The 20,969-nt window shown below is 41.4% G+C and overlaps 1 protein-coding gene across 1 annotated transcript; it reads left to right on the top strand.

Annotated features, from left to right (window-relative positions):
- The first annotated feature begins 6,472 nt into the window (after positions 1 to 6,472).
- LOC120109781 lies at positions 6,473 to 9,696 on the top strand. The gene is made up of 7 exons (XM_039123464.1): positions 6,473 to 6,592; positions 8,076 to 8,147; positions 8,459 to 8,526; positions 8,681 to 8,831; positions 8,938 to 9,017; positions 9,135 to 9,225; positions 9,317 to 9,696. The coding sequence occupies exons 1-5, from the start codon at positions 6,557 to 6,559 to the stop codon at positions 8,977 to 8,979; spliced, it is 369 nt and encodes a 122-aa protein (XP_038979392.1). The 5' UTR covers positions 6,473 to 6,556; the 3' UTR covers positions 8,980 to 9,017; positions 9,135 to 9,225; positions 9,317 to 9,696.
- The last annotated feature ends 11,273 nt before the right edge of the window (positions 9,697 to 20,969 follow it).

The raw sequence follows: 20,969 nt of genomic DNA, 5'->3' as shown, positions 1-20,969 counted from the left end.
GTCAACCCAAAGGGCCCATGCTACAGTATGTCCTAATATATATAGGTCATTTGCTAGGTCTATTTTCACATCATTCGTAACAATTTATCCAAAAAGGCTAGTCGGATAGTATTATTTGGATTGTTTAGTTCTTTATAAGTACTTAAGATATTCACGACAAATAATCAATATGGAACTAGACACGCATCTGCACGACTGCTTACAAATGTGACTCTACTTTGTAAGTCACTTTTGGAACTAGAGGATTAACAAAAAAGCTGGGTTGCATGTCGGTAGGATCCAAACTGGACCCGGCTTGATTTGGATTTGGCACCAAATATTAGATACTGGGTCCCAAACCATGACCTAATTGTCAGCCAAGTTTTGCTGCCCATCAAGAGGTTTTAGACCTAACTTACATAGCTCAAAAAACTAGATTTGACGGCCGAAAAAGAGAAACTTTTAGCCTAGGGCCAAATCCTAGTTAAGCTCTTCTCATAAAGGTAATCCTAGCCAAGTCAGGGGCTTCATTGTCATGATGAAGAACCATACTTACCCCACTTTAGCTTGCATACAAGTGACCAACCTCCTGGTATCAATCAACTACAAGTTGTAGTCAAAGGGATCATATTCTAAGATCGGCATGGAATGAGGGGCCATAAAATCAGCATGGAATGGTGGACTTTAGTGGCTCACTTGATGACTAAGAGGCTTGCTTGCATCAGATGTTCGGCGGACGTTCAAAGGTCAAAAAGATATCAAATTTTAGTGCTGACATATTTGGACAAGTAGATTTTGAGTTTGTATTACTCATGGAAGTTGGTGGACTCACTCCAAGATATCATGCCCAAGAAGACATGAATTACTTTATAATTCTAACCTTTCTGCTCTGTACCCCTCTCATTCCTTAAAGCCCGCAAGAATCAGATCCCTAAGAATGATACATCCGAGTAAGTGCTCAGCGGATATAAATACCTTCCTCATCTCCATAGTTAGATTAATTAATACAGCCAAATCCTTACATCAACTAAATAGCATATTCCTAATCTTGAATTAATGGGCTTTTTTTTTCATGCTAACAAGCTTCAAAACAAGTTAGCCTTTTGTTTGCAGAAGAAAGGAGCTCTTTACATATCCAAAAGTGTGAGACTGAATCTGTCTGCATGCTTAGTCTTAATAGCTTCAGTTTTATAAGATGAAAAGTATAGCACCGGAATATCTGATGCCAACATAAGGAAGCAAAGCAAAAAGGAGATGCAGCACCTGAAAATATGATGCCCAGCCTGTGCATGCTCCTGCGGTAACATTTGAGGTCTCAGTGCGTTAACTCTCCACCGCACACGTGTAGTGAAGCAGCGTGATCGACTTGAAGCCATGACACCGGTTTCGTGGGCCGCGAGATTTACACTCACGCAAGCGTGAGTGTGAGCGTGAAGCAATAGGGATGTGGTTGCATCCTTCGCGCGAAAGAAGGATATGCTTTCCTTCGCGCCCGGCGACCGTCGGATCATCCACTTCTCGCCGTGTTAGCTCTGCGAAGATGGAACCACGATTTTTGAGATGTGTGTAGTGGATGATCCAACGGTGACAGGAGCGAAGGAGGCGTATCCTTCTTTCGTGATTTGATACAACCTGCCACCGCTGGTATCCGGGCCGTTCGGAAATGAGTGGTTGTATCAAAGTTCCCGCACAGTTTTGCTCAAAATACCACGGCTATTTACTATTATAACAGTTAATAATAAATATTATAGTGGTTATTTTAAACGGCATTATAATGATAATAAATGTGTAATTAATAAAAATATTATAATGTTATTTTTCAAGTCCGTATTTCCTCAACAGAAAACTATAACTTCTCCCAGAGGTATAAAAATTTTTGGAGGAAAAATAGTTTAAAAATAAATTTTGGTTAGTTATTATTTTATTTGGAAAGCAGGAAATATGAAAATTAATGAATGCTATGTTTATTATAACCAATCATTAAAATGCTAAACTACTCACTGTAAGGACTGTTATCTAACATAGCCAATATTCAAAATAACAGCTTGGGGTCCAATTTCTCAAAAAGAATCTGGGGCCCTCTCTGTTATATCATAGTATAACAATAAGGAAAAATAAACAATTTGCTTATAGTTTTATAATGGGTTGTTTAACATTATAATGTCCCCTTATGACGTTGATAATTACCACTATTTTTTTATTTACATTATTTTTGTAAAAAAGTCATCAGTATTTTGTACTAATTATCCCTCCCCAAAATCTGGTATGTGATAATAATATTTTATTCAAAGAACAATGATTTCGAAAACAACATTGTAATTTTTCTGCTATTATCTACTTATTTGTCGTTAACATTGCTATATTATATTTATTTTTATATTAAAAATTAAATCATAATTTTGGGGCAAATAATAGTCATTATAATCGCGATGACAACCATAGTGATGCTATAATTGAAACCTTCAAGATAGCCGAGGGGCTCCAAAATGACAATTATTTTGAGCTGTAAGTATATGCATCATTTTAAATATATATATATATAATGTAAGTATATATGCTTTTTTTTTTCCTTTTTTTTTAATATATAATATATATATATATATATATATATATATATATATATACTCTTCTGCAACAGGCTACATTTCCTACAAGATTAGTTGATGATCTTTGTTTTAGCTTCCAGTAGACAAGTCACATGTGATCATGCAAAACATCACTAGCAAGTTTAAGAAGACTGAGTGCGGCATTACCTCATCCTTTTCCCTTAAAATACTAGAAATAATTGGTCGCATGCCTCATCAAAAGCGTACCCAAGCGAGGAGATTTTGGCTTGCTTCCAAAAGAGGTTGGCTTTCCCATCACTTAACTACAACTTTAAGAATCGAATGGTTTTCTCTTTTTGTTTAATAATTTTAAAAATATAATGTTCGAAAAATAATTTTAATGTGTTTGATTGATAATAAAAAAAGGGTATATTTTAGGGTGGCCTATCACTTATGTTTATCTACTTTTCTTACCTATTGCACTTTTAATATAAAAAAAATCTTACCTATGAGTTTTGATGGTTTAAAAATATTTTTGAAAAAAAAAAATACCTCAATTTTAATTGATTAACCTCCGATCTGCCATAACTTGGACTAGTTACATTTAATTGCACCAACCCAACTCACTTATGATTGGGGTGAGTCAGGATGATTCAGAACATATTTCATGAGCTAGATGAATTATTTAAATCAATTTATTTTTCCCTATTTTTAGATGTAACTCAAACAACACCTTAAATGTCTCCTTTCATTGGTGAATTAGTACTAGGTTATGGACCCAGACCAACCCATGGGTCTAAAACTACATGAGGGCTGGTTCAAATTGAGTCGGGCTAAGTTGGAAACCATGACTACTTGACCATCTTAATTAATAAGCATGAGGGCTTATAGGTTATATCACCCCGTAAAGGAAGGAGAGACAAATCTATTTTTTTTAGGCGGGGGTTGCCAAACCAACTCGCCCGTATTCAATTTGGAGCCTCATCTTCCAATTTGATGCATCTCCATTGACCAAAGCACTTTTTTGGTGCACAAAGCCTGGAACTAATTAATTAATAGGTTTAATACCTAAAAATCATGCAAGAAGTTTATTGATTGGGTGTACGAATATGCTCACTCAGCGAGCATTATGTTCAAAGGATATTAATTTATTGTCTATAAAAAGGATATCAATTCGTCCTGTCAAAAGGACTTTTTTTGGTTGTATTTCAATATTACTGTCATCAGTGCGATGTCTATAGATTGGACCAAGGCTTGACAATGACTTTGTTGCTGGTGAAATTTGAAACTATGATGTCATAAATTTATATCAGTTAAAATAATATTTGAGAAATCCTTTAGGCTACGAATATTTAGTGAGTGAGAGAGCCAGAGGCCAGAAAACATACCCATGCATATACAATAATGAGAGTAGCCATTATACAATATGAGAAGGCTTCGATGATGAATAAAAATATCCAAAGTCATAAAAATAAATCCTCAATGAGGTTTTTCAGTAAGTGCCAATTATAATTATAGAATTGATAATGATATACACAATTCAAAATAATTCGTACCCAAAACTACATTAATCCAATAGCTTCTATTTGTTTCTTTTTTTTTTTTCTCCACTTTCTAGGAAAGATATAGAAATTGACTGCAACTGTAACAACTACCCTTTCCTTACCAACCTTAGATTCCATGTAGTTGACGAGCCTGGCGAGAAGTTAAAATCCATCACATGTAGTTGAACAAGATGTCCCTGTGCGTGGTGATGCGGGATTTGCACCCCGTCACCAGCAGAGCCCACACACCAGCCGAGTAGGAAAAGAGAGAGTGTTCCTCAGAAGGTATTGTCCGCTTTGGATCCGATTTGGGGGTCGAGCGTACCCGGAGCCCTCCTCACGGCGCCTCACGGTTTTGCCCCACAAAAGGCGCCTCCTAAGGGAAGGGTGATTGAGCCCCCCATTATATGGCACAGACCTTCCCGCTGATTAGCCGATGTGGGACTAAATTCGGGGAACCCCCCGTAACACAGCCTCCCCAGCGGGGAGGTCCTGTGCCCGGGTCGGCTCCTTGCTGGATAGGCGGAGGTTCAGGCCCTTCCTCTAGCGCCATCTGATGCGGGATTTGCACCCCGTCACCAGCAGAGCCCACACACCAGCCGAGTAGGGGAAGAGAGAGTGTCCCTCAGAAGGTATTGTCCGCTTTGGGTCTGATTTGGGGGTCGAGCGTACCCGGAGCCCTCCTCACGGCGCCTCACGGTTTTGCCCCACAAAAGGCGCCTCCTAAGGGAAGGGTGATTGAGCCACCCATTATATGGCACAGACCTTCCTGCTGATTAGCCGATGTGGGACTAAATTCGGGAACCCCCGTAACACGTGGGCCTTTTAAACGGCTGAAACAGTGTTGCCAAGTTGCCAACATTGTGGCAAACGTGTCCCTGCCGTAGGTCCCATGCCAACAGTGTTTTTGGTCTCGCAAGAGATTTTTTTTTCTACATCAAATAAATCGTATACTTTTAATATGAATATATCCAAAAAAACAAAAAAAATAAAAAAAAATACTTAAATAGTTTTTTTTTTGATCCAAATTTTTTAAAATGATCGGCGACTCAATCTGTAGTTCTATTATTTTTTTATAAACATGTTTGGTCTGAAACACAACACCACCACATAAGAGAAGTTTTTTGGGGAAATTCAGATGGCTATATTGAGAGAGAGAGAGCCACACGAAGGGGGGAGAGTGGAGTGTATGAGAATGGTTAAATAGGAAGGTAAGAATGTAGTGTTACTGCAGGGAAATATTAGAGAGGGAAAGATGGGTGGTATGAGAATGACAAAATATTCAGAGGATAGTATTTAAATTTTGGAGACTTTGGCTTGGGTTCTTTGTAACACCCCACCCCACTCCATCTCTTGCTTCGTCCTTAAACCCCCGTCCTCTCTCTTCCACCACTCCTCTCTTCTCTCTTCCTTCTCTTCCTCCGCTACCAGCATATCCTTATCCCACCTTGTAAGTCTCCTTCTTCTCCTTCGACTGCTCGGGTTTCTCCTTCACAGGCTTGGTTTTCCTTAGCCTTCCACTTCTGGAAAAGAGAGAAGAAAAGAGCTCTCAGGAACCACAACAAAGCTGCCACCTTTTCCATTTGGTTAGTTCTTTTCTCTTGCTTTCTTTCCCCTTAGTTTTGAGCTGCTAGGCTCCTGTCTTGTGGTGGATTCAGCTTCCTTTTCTGGTTTTCCTTTACCTTTGGCCATTTTTCTTCCTTCGCTTTCCTCTTCGCTGGCCTTCTTTTATAGAACAGGCTTTATTGGGTTCCCGCACTTGACACTTCCATCTTTTTGGTTCATTGCTGGCTTCTATCAATAAAGGAGTTTCCTCTTTTGGTTGAGCTGTTTTTGAATTTTGAAGAGTTGCTTGGGGATTTTGCTTCCCCCCCTGCTTTTTCTGTGGGTTTATTTTCCTCTTTGATCTCTCTCTCTCTCTCTCTCTCTCTTAAAAAAAAAGTTCACTTCCTCTCCCAAGTTGCTTATAAAGATGTCTTCTTTTTATATATTTTTTCTATTTGTCCTTATTTATGTGGTTTTCTTATTCTTAATCTCTTCCTTCGATTGTCTGTATATGATCAAGTTGTTGTTTTCATTTAGTTTATGTAGTTGTTTCTTCTTTTAAATTTATCCTCCGGTTTAATCTCTTGTTGTTTTTGGGAAAGGTCACTCTTTTCTCCATCTTTGGGGCTCATTTCTCATTTTTTCCATATCACTTTCATTGTTTTTAAAGTTTGAATTATTTGTCATCGTATTCTGTGTTTTGTTTGTCACAATCCTGGAGGATGGGAGACCATCTTGCTTTGCTGGTGGACCGCCTGCTTACTGAGTCAACGCTTGAAGCAGCCATTGCAAGCAGAAAACAAGCGGCAAATTGGGCCTGTCTCGGCATCACTGGAGGATCCGGGGAGTGAATTAGCTCAGGAGATAATTGTTGCAGATAAGACATCCCCGCAAAAATTGGTCGAGTGCCGAATCTGCCAAGAGGAAGATGTGGATTCCAACATGGAGATTCCCTGTGCATGCTGTGGCAGTTTAAAGGTAAAGGGAGCTTAATTAGATATAACCCGAGTCTGCATTTTTTACATGTATAAATATCCTTCTGCTCGATAATTTGGTTTTCTTAGTGAAGCCTTAGTGCAAATCAACTTGTATCATGCACTTGAGTTCTAGTTCATGATGAGCAACATATTGATTAGTAGATTCGTCGAAGTATGAGAAACATTAAGTAAATAGCGAAAGATTGGCATACATCGGTTCCATTTTTTGTAAAGATTTGATGGAAGTTGCGAGGCTTCTGGTTCCTGAAAATTACCAATTGTCAATCCTGATGCACTTCACCGATTGGTGTATTACTCGGAGAATAGGTTTTCTGACATGATACATTTAGATGAAAGGAAGATTATGGAGCCATATTGCCTAATGTTGCTTCAGTTTACAATTTTAACATCTACTTCTGATTCCTATGGGTAATGAACTAAAGACAGGCAAGGACTATGATTTATGACACTTTGTTCTGAACATAATATAGAGACCACTATCGCGATCTCCTCTGCAGTGTAAATTGTTACAGCACTTCATGCATTCTATGTTTCCCTTTCCATATAAATCTTCCTATATGGATAGAGGCTGCTTCTCCTTTGAAATTTGAATTTCATATGTAGTTTTTTTTTAAAAAAAATCTGTGCATTGTTTGGGTATTTAAAAAGTATTCTGTAACTTTAGTTTGGAAGCTATTTTTTTTTTAATTTTCTTTGACTGCTACCTGACAGATGTCAGCTCAGGGGCTCATTTAATCCAAATTTAAACTTACATGATTATGCTGATAGGCAGGTGCTTTTGTGCAAGAATTACTAATTTTAACTTAAATTTACTTTAATTTAAATTCTTTATGTTGAAATTTGTCGTAATTGAAAACATGATTTATAACTGTCACGATGCCATGTGAAAAGTTATTCTGGTTCTCCATCTGATCTCATGCAAGTGAATGGAAGATGCTTTCTCCTCCTGTGTTTTGGATTGATCTGCTCTCATCCATTTGCCATGGATTTTTGACTGCTCTTTTCTACTGCTATCTCTTTAGCAATCCCTTCGAAATTTATGCCCTGTGAAAGTGCTCTAGAAGTAAGCAAAAGGAAACGAGCTTGAAGATGAAATCTTTCAGTTTACGAATACTCCACCTGTTTCCCCCATTTCTACGTAATTTTCGTAATTTTCATAGCTTTCTTGTTACGTACCCCTAAATGTGACTGTCATTTTTTACTTTCTGTAGTGTAAGACTTCTTCTATCTCTTTAGCTATGTTCTCTATGTAGCCCTGCTTAGGTGAAATGTCCGTATACAGAACTTTATTTATTTAAGTTTTTGCTCAATCTTTCTTCCTGTTTGGAGTCTCAAATATAATCGATACTGGATTTGAAAGGAAAATCTCAATTCCACTGCAATCACTTTCTTTTCGATATAATCATATACTCAACTTGAAAGGCAAATCTTGATCTGATGCAATTACTTCTTCTTACTTGCAGTATGCTCACCGAAAATGTGTACAGCGGTGGTGTAATGAGAAGGGTGACATCATTTGTGAGATTTGCCTGCAGGTGATGCTCATTTATCTGGACCTACGGATCCCTTGCTCTTTAAATAAATTGTATACCAAAAATGAATGCTACCCCTGCAAGCACTTTTATGCGAGCAGGCACGTGAGATGATCACTGCGCTTCCCAAGCAGGTGCTAGATGGGGCCTGCGCATGAGTGGTAACTTGTGCTTTGTGCATTTAGGTGTCTTCACCTATGCATGCGCCTAGATCCAGCATGAAAAAAACTTGTTATTTTCTTTTCTTGTACATGATGGATATATGATAGGAGAGCATTGGGCTAAAATTCTAATGGTTAATTGTTGAATGCCAGCAATTCAAGCCAGGTTATACCGCTCCGCCTCCGTTGTTTCACTATGGAAGTATCCCCATGAACTTCAGGTACATTTTGTTATCCACCCATACATGTGTATGTGTATTTGTACTCCAAGTATGTACAGTGAATAGAGAAATTAGATATAAGAATAGTGGCAACAGTACAATTACATGTCTGTCTTATAGGCATTTCCCAATATAGCTTCTGCATCTTTATCAGGGGAAGCTGGGAGATTTCCCGACAGGATCTGCATGATTCTGAGATCATAACAATGGTTCCATCAGATCGTGGTCTTATGGGTTCCGACTATGATGAGCATTCAGCTGCAAGCACCAGAAGCGCAATTTATTGTCGATTGGTTACCATTACTGTGAGTTGCTTTCAGTTGGTAACAATAAGTCTGAAAGGTTCATATTCTGGCTTCCTTTTCCTTGTGTTGTTTTGATCTAATGAACCCCGTTTTCATCCGTATGCAGTTTATGGTTCTTTGGTTCTTCGCCATACTCTTCCTCTCATAATAAGTGGTGCCGAGCAGTACTCATTCACACTTTTCTCAGTAAAGCTCTTATGGAACAGAATAAAATCATATTGTTAACACATTCATAGAGGTCGATAGGTTCTGAAAGTCTGTCTTTTAATGTTTTGATTGTTTATTTGTACATATTTATAAAAGCTGCTGATGTTGAGGACTGCTGGAATACTTCTACCGGTCTTTCGTAGTGGCAAGAGCTCTAACCACATTTCATCGCCGGCGCCATCAACGGGTACTTCTTGTTCCCTTTTGGTGCTCTGGGGATCACTGTGCTTCCTTTCATCATTGTTGACATTTCCAGTTTGGATCAATTAACATTGCAGGTGACTCGAGATATTCCTGTCTCTACGTTTGATGGCGAAAGGGTACAGTCTCATTCCTTGCAGTCTCAACCACACCTCATTCGTGTGCACTAACACTGAAAAGTTGCTGCTTTGTTGGTGCCAAAATAATTCTACCATAGATTTGGTGATGCAAGAGGGATAAACCAAAAAAGAATTGAGGAACATGACATGAATCAAGCAAAGTGTCAGGTGGGATTGCATGATGGCGTTATTTTGACAAGTCTATCAAATTTAAACCCCTGTATATATGTTATGATAGTTTCAAACTTCGCAAAGGATGCCACTTGCTTCAAATGCCTGAAGATGTTCTGCACATTAATTATGAATGGAAAAGAATCTTTACGATGTTGAGATTTTCAGGTGCAGTGAAATGTTGCTGTGTTGTGAATACATTGGTTCAGAACTTCGCATTATAATTCAGATAGGATGAATGCAGAACAACATTACAATTAGGAACTAACACATTTCATATTTTGCTCTGATTGCATAATTAGAGAGCAGAAACACTAATTCAGGCATTTGATTAGAGAGCGAGCAACTAAGCAACAGAAAATATGGTGACATAATAAACTGAAAACTAGAAGCTACTTAAGAGTTCTTATCTTTGGCATTGTCACCTTTGAGGGAAAGGACTACCTGGTTTTAGGAATTGATGCAAACGAGACTTCGGATCTTTTTCTAAAGCATTAAGGATAAAGTTGGAGCCATCAATCAGAAACACCATAGGCGTGGAAGCGACTGATGTAATATTTTGAACTTGGGATCTTTCCTGGAAAGGATTATGATCAATAACACTTTCAAAGCCTCCTGTGGGCTCCGAATTGTATTCTAAAATCTATATTTACACAAATAGATAGTTGTTAGATACCAGTCAGAGCTAAGAACGACAGATCCCTCAAAAATCTTATTAGATACTAATCAGATCATTGGCGAGAAGAATCACGGAAGATAAGGTCCACTTCATAATTCACAATGGTTGTTGGTTTCCATCTACATCAGAACTTATCGAAGCCTCCGTGCGCTCCGAATTGTATTCTAAAATCTATATTTACACAAATAAATAGCTGTTAGATACTGGTCAGAGCTAAGAACGACAGATCCTTCAAAATTGTAATTAGATACGAATCAGATTAGCGGCGAGAAGAATCACGGAAGATAAGGTCCATTTCATAAGTCACAATGGTTGTTGGTTTCCATCCACATCGGAGCTTATCAAAGCCTTCTGTGGGCTCCGATATGTAATTCTTAAATCTATATATAGATAGTTGTTAGATACTCAGATCTAAGAACGTCAGATCCCTCAAAATTCTAATTAGATACTAATCAGATCGGTGGCGAGAAGAATCACGAAAGATAAGGTCCACTTCATAATTCGCAGTGGTTGTTGGTTTCCATCCACATCGGAACTCATCGGTCAAAAGCAACAACCATAAAGCTCGCCTTAAAACTCTGACCATTCCCAGATCTTAAGTCACAGTTCCACAAAATAAAAGTAAAATAACCTCATACACATCACCATTGACCGATAACACCATCATCTTGTAATTAGTAAAATTAATAATGGCACATTGAGATTTTCTTTTGAATTTTGTGGTAATCAAATACTAATAATCATTGAGAAGGTTAGCCTTCTTAGATAAGACCAACCCACACTTGTTTCCTTTCTAATGATGCCTCCTAAAGATCTCCCACAAAAGAGGATAATTTTCCAAATCATCATATGTTCTTTAACAAGCCAATGTCGGATTGGAAATCCAGGGTGGCATTGTTACCTTATTTCTCAAGAGGAAAAGTTAAAGAAAAAAGTTCTTTAACAAGCATAGCTGGTGTCAGTACTCCCAGCTCTTATTTTGCCTCCTCCACTAGCAAGAGAAGCACAGCACCACTATGTACGTAGGTAGCAATCAAAGTAGGATTGATTTGCTTGCTTGAGTCACGCCCACTAAGACCCATTTTGCTCCCCCTTTTTTCTCTAAAAAATATTTAATTTCTAACAAAAGCGAAAAATTTTAAAAATTAATTAAAAAAATAGTGCTGATGCCCTTGGGAATCATTCTAATGGTACCCCATAAACGAATTCATATTAAAACTGTGTAAATCATATTTATCATATCTTATTTTCTAATTTTTTTAAATATATCTATATTAAAATTGTGTAAATCATCCATCTTAAAGAAAGAAGAAAAAAAAAAGGTTGGAAATGGACCGGTCTAGTGTTGAGTGAGTCCAATTTTCTATAAATCTGGCTGGAATCCAAATAAATCAGGCCCCTTGGGCTTCTGACATCCTGGCCAGAATTTGTATACTAGCGTCCGAACTTTGCAATGCACATATTTAATCTAAAAGGAATACTATTTGATGTATGATTCAACTTTGCAATATTTTTTTTCAATATTGTGATCTAAACTATTCCCCGTCTTGTTAATCATTTCTAGTTAAAGAGGATAGAGTGTTTGATGGATGGTTGTCAAGCACATGAATAAAAGGGAATTATTATTGGCTACAATGGTGGACCCTGCAGGGCAAAATTACATATAATGATATAATGGTCATATGATGAAATCCATATTTAATTGCACCACGACTAAAATCCTGCAGGACCCGTCCTGGCCTCAAAGATTGAACTGCCAGAATTCTTAAACATTATCAATTAAATCAACGTAGCTGATAAATTTCCAAAACTATCAATTAAATCAACTTAAATGATAAAAGTCTTTATCTTTTATTGAAAAAAAAAACTTTTACTGAGAGGACCTTTTGTATGCTTTCCCGCTTTACTCCAACATCTCAGGATGTGTTTAGAAGCAAGCCTCTGCCTCCTGCACAATGTTTTGTCAAAGCAGGCTCAATTCTTGGAGAGCCATATCACGTTGCGTATTTTTGTGCGAGAGGCAACGGACACTAGAATTAAAAATATTTAGAAAGAAAACGGTAGAGAGGGAAGGTAAAGGCAATAGATCGGAATCGGTTGGGCTGGGTCGAGCGGATCAAAAAAATCACCTGAGGAAAAAAATTTTAAAATATTTTTAATTAATAAAAATTTAAATAATATTTTTTTTTGCTTGGAGGGGTGATAACGAATACGAATGCATCCAATAAAATTAGAAACAGAATATCTCGGAGTGTCTGAGGCAGCTCTCCATTCCCAACCCATAAAGTATATCCGCATGGTTAATCATATAGGCAGTCATCTAATCTACAGCTTCATTAGCTTTACAAATACATGCTTGGCCTGAAAGGCTTCTCTCTAATCTTTTTGTTCAACTTATAACCCGGCTGAGTCATAGTTGAGCTGGCTCGTGACTCAAGCCCGGCACCATAAACTTATTTTCCCTCGCAGTTCGGACCGATCCGATTTTAAAACCTCAACAACCCTGCCCCGCATATTACTCGCTCACCTCCTCCCTATCTCGATCATTCTTCAAACACAACCGCATCGCCATGGCTTCCCAGGCGCCACCGACCACGCCGGCCGACAAGCACGACGCGACCCCTCGGCCGCTCTCCGACCACCGCCCCGCCCCCAGCGAACGCTCTGGCCGAGATCCCGCACGAGGTTTTGCCTGCCGAGACCCTGCTTCCGGCCGAAGAAGGTCCTGATCCACTCCTCCTGGATCACCCTCGTCGGCCTCTTCTTCATCCGCCTCGCTAACGCCGACACCAGTGGCGCCACCGAGGTCAGGGTCTTCGCCATCGCCGGCGCCGCCGGCTCCTCGCTCCCCTGGCTCCTCATCTTCCTCGCAACAGCCGCCATCACTGTCTTCTTGGAGGCCGGCATCTGCGACCTCACCTGGATCTTCTCCGGATCAGGCGGCGCGCCGCCGCAGAGGAAGCACCGCGAGGACCGGAGCGCGGAGGACGACGGCGGCGGACGCCGACGCAGCACCACGCGGTGGAGGTGGAGCTGACGATGGGGCGGGGGAAGGACGGGAGCCGTCTGCCGTCGGCGGTGGATGAAGCGTCGACGTCTTCGGCCGCGCCGGCGGCGGCTGAAGAGGCATCGCCGCCATGATCGAAACACCTGGTCCGAGCTCTCTTGTACAATTTTCTTTGGGTGAGTAGTTGTTGATTCTAGGTTTAGGGATGGAGCGTTATGCAATTGTTTGTATTCTCCCAAACATGAAATCGATTTGGAAATTGAGATTTACTTCAGGTGAATATTCTAGCATACATAGCCGCGTTGTACCTTCGATCTTTCCTAAAAGCAATCTTATAATTCTTACTGCAATGTTTCCTCCAATTTCTTATCATGTCTACCTATGTGAAGAGGCTGTCATTGTTTATAAAATCAAATAATTAATTTATAAGAAAGAGAATGGAAATGTGGAAAACAACAGTGGCTGGAAGCCACCTTCTTACTCAAATTAGAGAATGCAAAATTGATTTCGTCCTGGCTTCAGTATGGGCAATTGGCAACCTTCACAGCCAATTGAAACATGATCCCGGCAAGATAGCAACCCCAAAATGGTGACTCCGAGGCTTCTCTTAAAATCTATCAAATATTATCTCGTATTGAGACACTATTACAGATTTACTCTAGCCATTCGATTTCCATGATTTTGATCTCAATCCGTCAATTAGCTAGGGATACACACCATAAATTGTACATGCAGGTTATACTTCTAAATAAAGATGGCAATGACTCGAATAAATGTAGAATTGGCCATTATCCATACTTGCGATGTATGCACCTCAGAGCAGGATGGGGCTGGTGGGTATAGTTAGATTATTTTTCAAACAAAAAATAAAACTACAAAATTTATTTTTTTCATACATATCAAACCAATAATAAAGAATATAAAAATAAATTCTAGTACTTCGCATAATATTAAACAAAATAGAGCCGAATATATAGAAATAACAAGCCAAATTTTCAACAATAATAAAAATATTATTGTAAAACCCCCAAAATAGGAAAAAAAAAAAAAAAAAAAAAAAAAAAAGAAAAAACAAAAAAAAAAGGGGCGGTTGGGCCGGCCGAAAAGACCGGGCCCAACCCCCTTATCACGATCGTGCCTAGGGCACGATCGTGGAAGAGAGGGGGAAGAAGGGGGGGACGACGGCGGCGGCGGCTTGGAGAGGCGACACCGGAGAGGAGACGAGCGCGGAGACCCGAGATCCGGCCCGCCGCGGGGAAACCCTCCTCTTTTCTCGGTGATTTTTTTTTAATCCGGGTTGCTCACGGATTCTTCCACCATCTCTCGCCGGAAAGGTCGCCGGAGCACGCCGCCGGACCGAGGTAAGCTTGGTTCCCTTCCTTTGCGTTCCATTTCTGAATTTTGGGAGGTGTTGGATTGGAGATTTGGCCGGTGAAGCCGTCGAAGAGGGATCCGAAACAGGGTACCCCTGTTTCGGCCCCTTTCTTTTGGATTTCGCCACCACCGGCCGCCGGGATTGGCCGGAATCTATGGCGATGGGGGTTGGCCGTGTTGGTGTGGGTTGGTTGAGGGGGATTTCTAGGGTTAACGGAAGATGGGAAGTGTGGATCTGAGGCTCTCTCCCTCGTGATCCCATCCCCTTTCCCTCTTCCTCTCGTCGGTTGGCCGCCGGCCGGTGACGACGGTGAGAGCCACGGTCGTTGTCGTCGGTTGGGGGCCGAGCCACCATCACGGTGGCCTTTCGTGGAAGAAATGGAGGAAGGGGGAGGGGTCTGTGTCGGTTGGAAAGAAGAAGAAGGAGAAGAAGAAGAAGAAGAAAAAGGAGGGAATAATAATATAATAATAGTAATAAGAGAAGAAGAAAAAGAGAAGAGGAAGAGACTTCTTCTCTCTCTTTCTCTTAGCCGGTTACCATCGCCGGCGACTGCAGCAGGGGCGGCCGGCGATGGTTCGGCCAATGGTGGTCGAGGGTGGGGAGGTGAGGGCACAGCCACCCCGACTGTTGCCTTGGACCAAAGAGGTGGAGGAAGAACCCTTCTCTATCATCCACCCTTCTTTTGGTCTTTTCATCGGGACTGGCCATCGTCGCCGGCGTGGCAGCGGCCACGGCTGGCGACGACATGGGCCGGTGGTACGGAGTGGGAGTCGGGCCACCCCGATTGCCCTAGATCTGGAGGGATTGAGATGTTTGGGGACCTGGTGATGGACCCATAGCAGATGAGAATTATAGTTCAGAATATTTTAATATTAAATGATTTAGTTTGTGATTTGTGATTGATGCTGTAGGGGAGGAGACAGCGGTGCCAGGAGGTTTTGATCAGGGGACTCAGCACCCCAGCGCGTAGGTTGTGATTCGGACTGTGTTTGAGTCAGTCTACAATTTCTGTAAGAATCCCTACATCTGAGCACTTCTATGCATATATTGACATTTTGGTTGGATTTATTTTACGGTTGTGTTGTTATTGCTTGTGAGCTGATATGACACATATGAGATGAATGTTTATCAACATATTTTCATTATTATGTTGTTATTGTTTATGTGTTGATGCGGCACCTATGAGGCGTGCATGTTGTTTTTAATGAATATATTGAGATATATTCATTTGGGAAGAAATAACATATTTTTGAAAATTTATGAAAATATGTGATGTGATGGGAATGTGATCGAACATGTAAAACTGACATGTAATATGGGTTGGACTAACCTTGTCATGAGATAGCGGCCACGAGCTGATGCGTGGGATAGCCTCACGGGCTTACGGATAGCGGCCACGAGCTGATGCGTGGGATAGCCTCCACGGGCTTACGCGTGGGATAGCCTCCACGGGCTTACGGATAGCGGCCACGAGCTGATGCGTGGGATAGCCTCCACGGGCTTACGCGTGGGATAGCCTCCACGGGCTTACGGATAGCGGCCACGAGCTGATGCGTGGGATAGCCTCCACGGGCTTACGCGTGGGATAGCCTCCACGGGCTTACGGATAGCGGCCACGAGCTGATGCGTGGGATAGCCTCCACGGGCTTACGCGTGGGATAGCTGCCACGAGCTTATGCGTGGGATTTGTACAGTCTTGGACTGGGACATGATCTTGGTTAGTCCAACGCCAGAAATGAAAAGTTTGAAAACTTTGGAATTTGAGTAATACGGGAATGGATCACATAATGTGAAAAAGGATTTGTGTATATGTACTGATTACATATATTTGTTGTTTGTTGAGCTTTTGAAATGATGAAATGATATATATTTTGATACTTGATTATTTTATGATTTTGTTGTGTGTGGCTGTTGGGATTCTTACTGGGCTGGAAAAGCTCATACTACACTTACATTTTTTTTCAGAGGCACTGGATTCGTAGAATCTGTCGGATGGGACAAGAAGTGAGCTCGATCTGGAGTCAGACTGCTAGATAGTTAGAAGTCAATTTATCTTTGATTTATGGACATTTGAAATTATGTAATAAATCAGTACATTGTAGCTGGATTTGATTGAATTCCATTAATCTTTGATTTTGGCATTTATTGGAATTATTGGAATTATTTGAATTGTTGTTTATCATAGGCCTTGCATGATCTTTAGGGCATTGCTCTAGGGATCATGCGGCCGGTCGCGTGCCGGACCCGGGTGATGGGTTTCGGGGGCGTGACAGAGTGGTATCAGAGCTTCAGGTTAAGGTATCCTAAGGTTTGAATCCTAGGGTTTAGGCTCGAGTAAGCCTGAGTGGGGAAAATCACTAAATGCATAAGATATTAAATGGTGTGATTAGCATATGAAGGATGCGAAATTTTCTTAATCTGATGATCTTGATGCTGGAAAAATTGTGTAGGTTGATATGGCGCGAGGGCGTGGTCGAGGGCGTGCCCGAAAGCCGACCCGATTTGCAGATGGCTCCACGGCTTGGGCACCCTCTGGACAGCAGGAAGATACCTCATCCACGCCGACTCGGAGTGTGCCACAGCAGGAGCACACTATGGACCCTACTGGTAGTACTCCAGAGATGGGAGCTCCGGAGATTGGGACATCCGAAGGACCAAGTATTCAGCATGAGGAGACGATAAGTGCTTCACAGTTGATGCAAATGATGGTGCAACAGCAAGTTGCTGCCAGGGAAGACATAATGAGGATGGTAGAGGTGCAGCAACAGTTCTTGCAGCAACAGTTGCAGCAGCAGCAAGCTATGTATCAACAACAGCAGCAACAACAGTTCCAAGGCACTACAGCTCAGCCGGAGCACCGAGTCAGTCTGTTGGATTTTCAGAGGTATGCACCCCCAGCATTTAAAGGTACAGCTGACCCGATGGAGGCTGTGAGCTGGCTGAAACAGATGGAGAAAGTCTTTCAAGCTCTGAGGTGCCCTGATGAGGAGAAAGTTCTTTTTGCCACATTTATGTTACAGGGTGAGGCAGCTGACTGGTGGGAGATGGAGAAAGGGAAGCTTGGTCCGGATGATGCCCCCTTCATTTGGGAAAATTTAAAAAGGTTTTTCATGAGAAGTATTTTCCCCAGGGTATCCGATTCCAAAAATATAGGGAGTTTGACCGACTGGAGCAGGGTGATATGACAGTTGCTCAGTATGCAGCAAAGTTGAAGAGATGTCCCGATATGCTCCGACTTTGATATCAGAGGAATGATCGAGCAAGGAAATTTGAAAATGGGCTCAGGGAAGGATTCAACAACAAGTCGCTGCTTTTGAACTATCTAGTTACAAAGATGTGGTCAACAAAGCCCTAGATAGAAAAAGGGCTTGACAACGCCCAGGCTGCTAGAGAAAAGAATATGAAGAAAAGGTTTCGATCTACTGATTCTCCGAGCCAAAATAGTAGACCCTTCAAGTCGAAGGATCAGAGACCGAACAAGTTGTCACCAGAGATAAAGGACAAGCTCGAGTGCTATTAGATGCTACCGCTGTGGAGGACCTCATCTTAAGCGAGACTGCACCTGGATTGGAGGGCCATGTTTTTCTTGTGGTCAAGAAGGGCATAAGGCTGTTGTTTGTCCTAGTGGGAAGGAACAGCAGAGGCGACAGGCACCTCAGTCTTCTCAGAGAGCCCCTGGAAATCGAGCACCTCAGGAGGGACAACAACAAGAGGGAGGGCAGCAGAGGCCTAGGACCCAGGGTCGGGTTTATGCACTCACAGAGCAAGATGCCAAGGCTTCTAATTCAGTGGTGACAGGTACTAAATCCATCCTAATACTCTCTCTTGTTTGGCATGTCATAAATTTGTTGGGTTATATATGTTTGTCCATGTATGGATAAAGATTGTGATTAGGTGCCTTGTGACTATGTACAGGCATGATTAGGTTAATGTCATATGATGCAAATGTTTTATTTGACTCTGGTGCTACCCACTCATTCATATCGGCCAATTTTGTTAGAAAGAATACTGAAATATCACCAGTGCCATTAGAATTTGATCTTTGTGTCTCAACGCCAAGTGGAGATGTTATATTAGTTAATTCAGTTTGCAAGAACTGTATTTGGGCGTTGAGGACAGGGAAATGAATGCAGACTTGTTGGTCTTAGAGATGAATGACTTTGATTTGATTCTTGGAATGGACTGGTTGGCAGCATACCATGCTACTGTTGATTGTTTTGAGAAAACGATCAAGTTTCAGATCCCTGGTCAGCCAGTGTTTGGGTTGGTGGGTAGCAAGTCACCTCATCAAATGAAATTAATCTCAGCTTACAGGCTAAGAAGCTTCTCGCAAAAGGTTGTGAAGGATTCTTAGCTGCTGTGTTAGATACCCAGAAAGAGGAGCCCAAGTTAGAGAATATCCCTGTGGTGGCAGAATTTCCAGATGTGTTTCCAGATGAATTGCCAGAATTACCCCCTGATAGGGAGATTGAATTCTCCATCGACTTGATTCCTGGCACTGGCCAATTTCAAAGGCTCCATATCGAATGGCTCCAGCTGAATTGAAAGAGCTGAAGGAACAACTACAGGAGTTACTGGATAAGGGTTTTATCAGGCCTAGTGTATCCCCTTGGGGCGCTCCTGTATTATTTGTGAAAAAGAAAGACGGTAGCCTCCGACTCTGTATAGACTACCGGGAACTAAACAGGGTGACAGTACGGAATAAATACCCACTACCAAGGATTGATGATTTGTTTGATCAGCTGCAAGGGGCTCAGATTTTCTCAAGATTGATCTTCGTTCTGGCTATCACCAATTGAAAATAAAGGCAGAGGATGTACCTAAGACAGCTTTCAGGACCAGATACGGGCATTATGAATTTTTGGTCATGCCTTTTGGTTTGACAAATGCACCGGCTGCCTTCATGGATCTTATGAATCGGATATTTAAACCTTATTTGGATCAGTTTGTAGTGGTGTTCATTGATGATATTTTGGTGTATTCAAAGAGCTCACAGGAACATGAAGAACATCTAAGGGTAGTATTGCAAATTCTTAGAGAAAAGAAGTTGTATGCAAAGCTATCAAAGTGTGAGTTCTGGTTGGATAGTATTTCTTTTCTTGGGCATGTGATCTCCAAAGAAGGTGTCTCTGTTGATCCAATGAAAGTGGAGGCAGTGGTTGGGTGGTGTAGACCTACCAATGTAACTGAAGTGCGCAGCTTCTTGGGATTGGCTGGATATTACAGAAGATTTGTTGAGGGGTTCTCCCGTATTGCCATGCCTCTAAGTCGCTTGACTCAGAAGCGAGTAAAGTTTGAATGGACAGATGACTGTGAACAGAGTTTTCAAGAGCTGAAAAAGCGTCTGGTGACAGCCCCAGTACTAGCTATTCCATCTGGAACAGAAAGCTTCACCATCTACAGTGATGCATCTCGTAAAGGACTTGGGTGTGTACTGATGCAGAATGGGAAGGTGATAGCTTATGCCTCTAGACAGTTAAAGTCATATGAACAGAATTACCCTACACATGATTTGGAGTTGGCAGCGGTAGTTTTTGCTCTGAAGATATGGAGGCATTATTTGTATGGGAACACTGTGAGGTTTTCACAGACCATAAGAGTTTGAAGTATATCTTCACACAGAAGGAGCTAATTTGAGGCAAAGGAGATGGCTAGAACTACTGAAAGATTATGACCTGACTATTAGTTACCATCCGGGAAAGCAAATGTAGTGGCTGATGCTTTGAGCAGAAAATCCTCAAGTGGGCTGGCAGCATTAATCACTACACAGAAGCATATTTTATTAGATTTGGAGAGATCAGGGATTGAGATACGGCTACATGATCCTAAGGTACATTTGGCTACCCTCACAGTGCAGCCTACTCTGATTGAAAAGATCAAGATGTCTCAGAGAGAGGATCCAGAGTTACAGAAGATCAGAGAAACAGTAGAGTCAGGTGTGCAGTCAGAATTCCGGTGCATGAAGATGGCTCTTTAAGATTCGGGAGCAGGGTATGTGTGCCAAAGTACCAGAAATGAAGAAAGAGATTCTTGATGAGGCCCATAACTCAGCTTATACAGTGCACCCAGGAGGTACTAAAATGTACCGGGACTTGAAGGAAAATTTTTGGAGTGGCATGAAGCGAGATATAGCTCAATATGTTGCACAGTGCTTAGTGTGTCAGCAAGTGAAAGCTGAGCATCAGAGGCCTGCTGGACCACTACAGTCTCTTCTCATTCCTCAGTGGAAGTGGGAACATATCACCATGGATTTTGTGACTGCTTTGCCTAAGACTCCTCGGGGTAATGATGCAGTGTGGGTGATTGTTGACGACTGACCAAGTCAGCACATTTCTTGCCTTTTAGAGTTGGTTTTTCTTTGGAGAAATTGGCAAGTATG

This window comes from Phoenix dactylifera, unplaced genomic scaffold (genome assembly GCF_009389715.1).
Source record: "Phoenix dactylifera cultivar Barhee BC4 unplaced genomic scaffold, palm_55x_up_171113_PBpolish2nd_filt_p 002736F, whole genome shotgun sequence".
NCBI classification, from domain to species: domain Eukaryota; kingdom Viridiplantae; phylum Streptophyta; class Magnoliopsida; order Arecales; family Arecaceae; genus Phoenix; species Phoenix dactylifera.
Note: the sequence above shows the minus strand (reverse complement) of the source record. Positions and strands in the feature narration are given on the sequence as shown.

What these genes read in the sequence shown, in the direction of transcription:
- LOC120109781 (XM_039123464.1), top strand. Translation starts at nt 6,557, where the DNA reads ATGGAGATTCCCTGTGCATGCTGTGGCAGTTTAAAG. An exon ending in CATGCTGTGGCAGTTTAAAG is followed by an intron (nt 6,593 to 8,075) that starts GTAAAGGGAGCT and finishes TCTTACTTGCAG; the next exon opens with TATGCTCACCGAAAATGTGT. An exon ending in GTCGATTGGTTACCATTACT is followed by an intron (nt 8,832 to 8,937) that starts GTGAGTTGCTTT and finishes ATCCGTATGCAG; the next exon opens with TTTATGGTTCTTTGGTTCTT.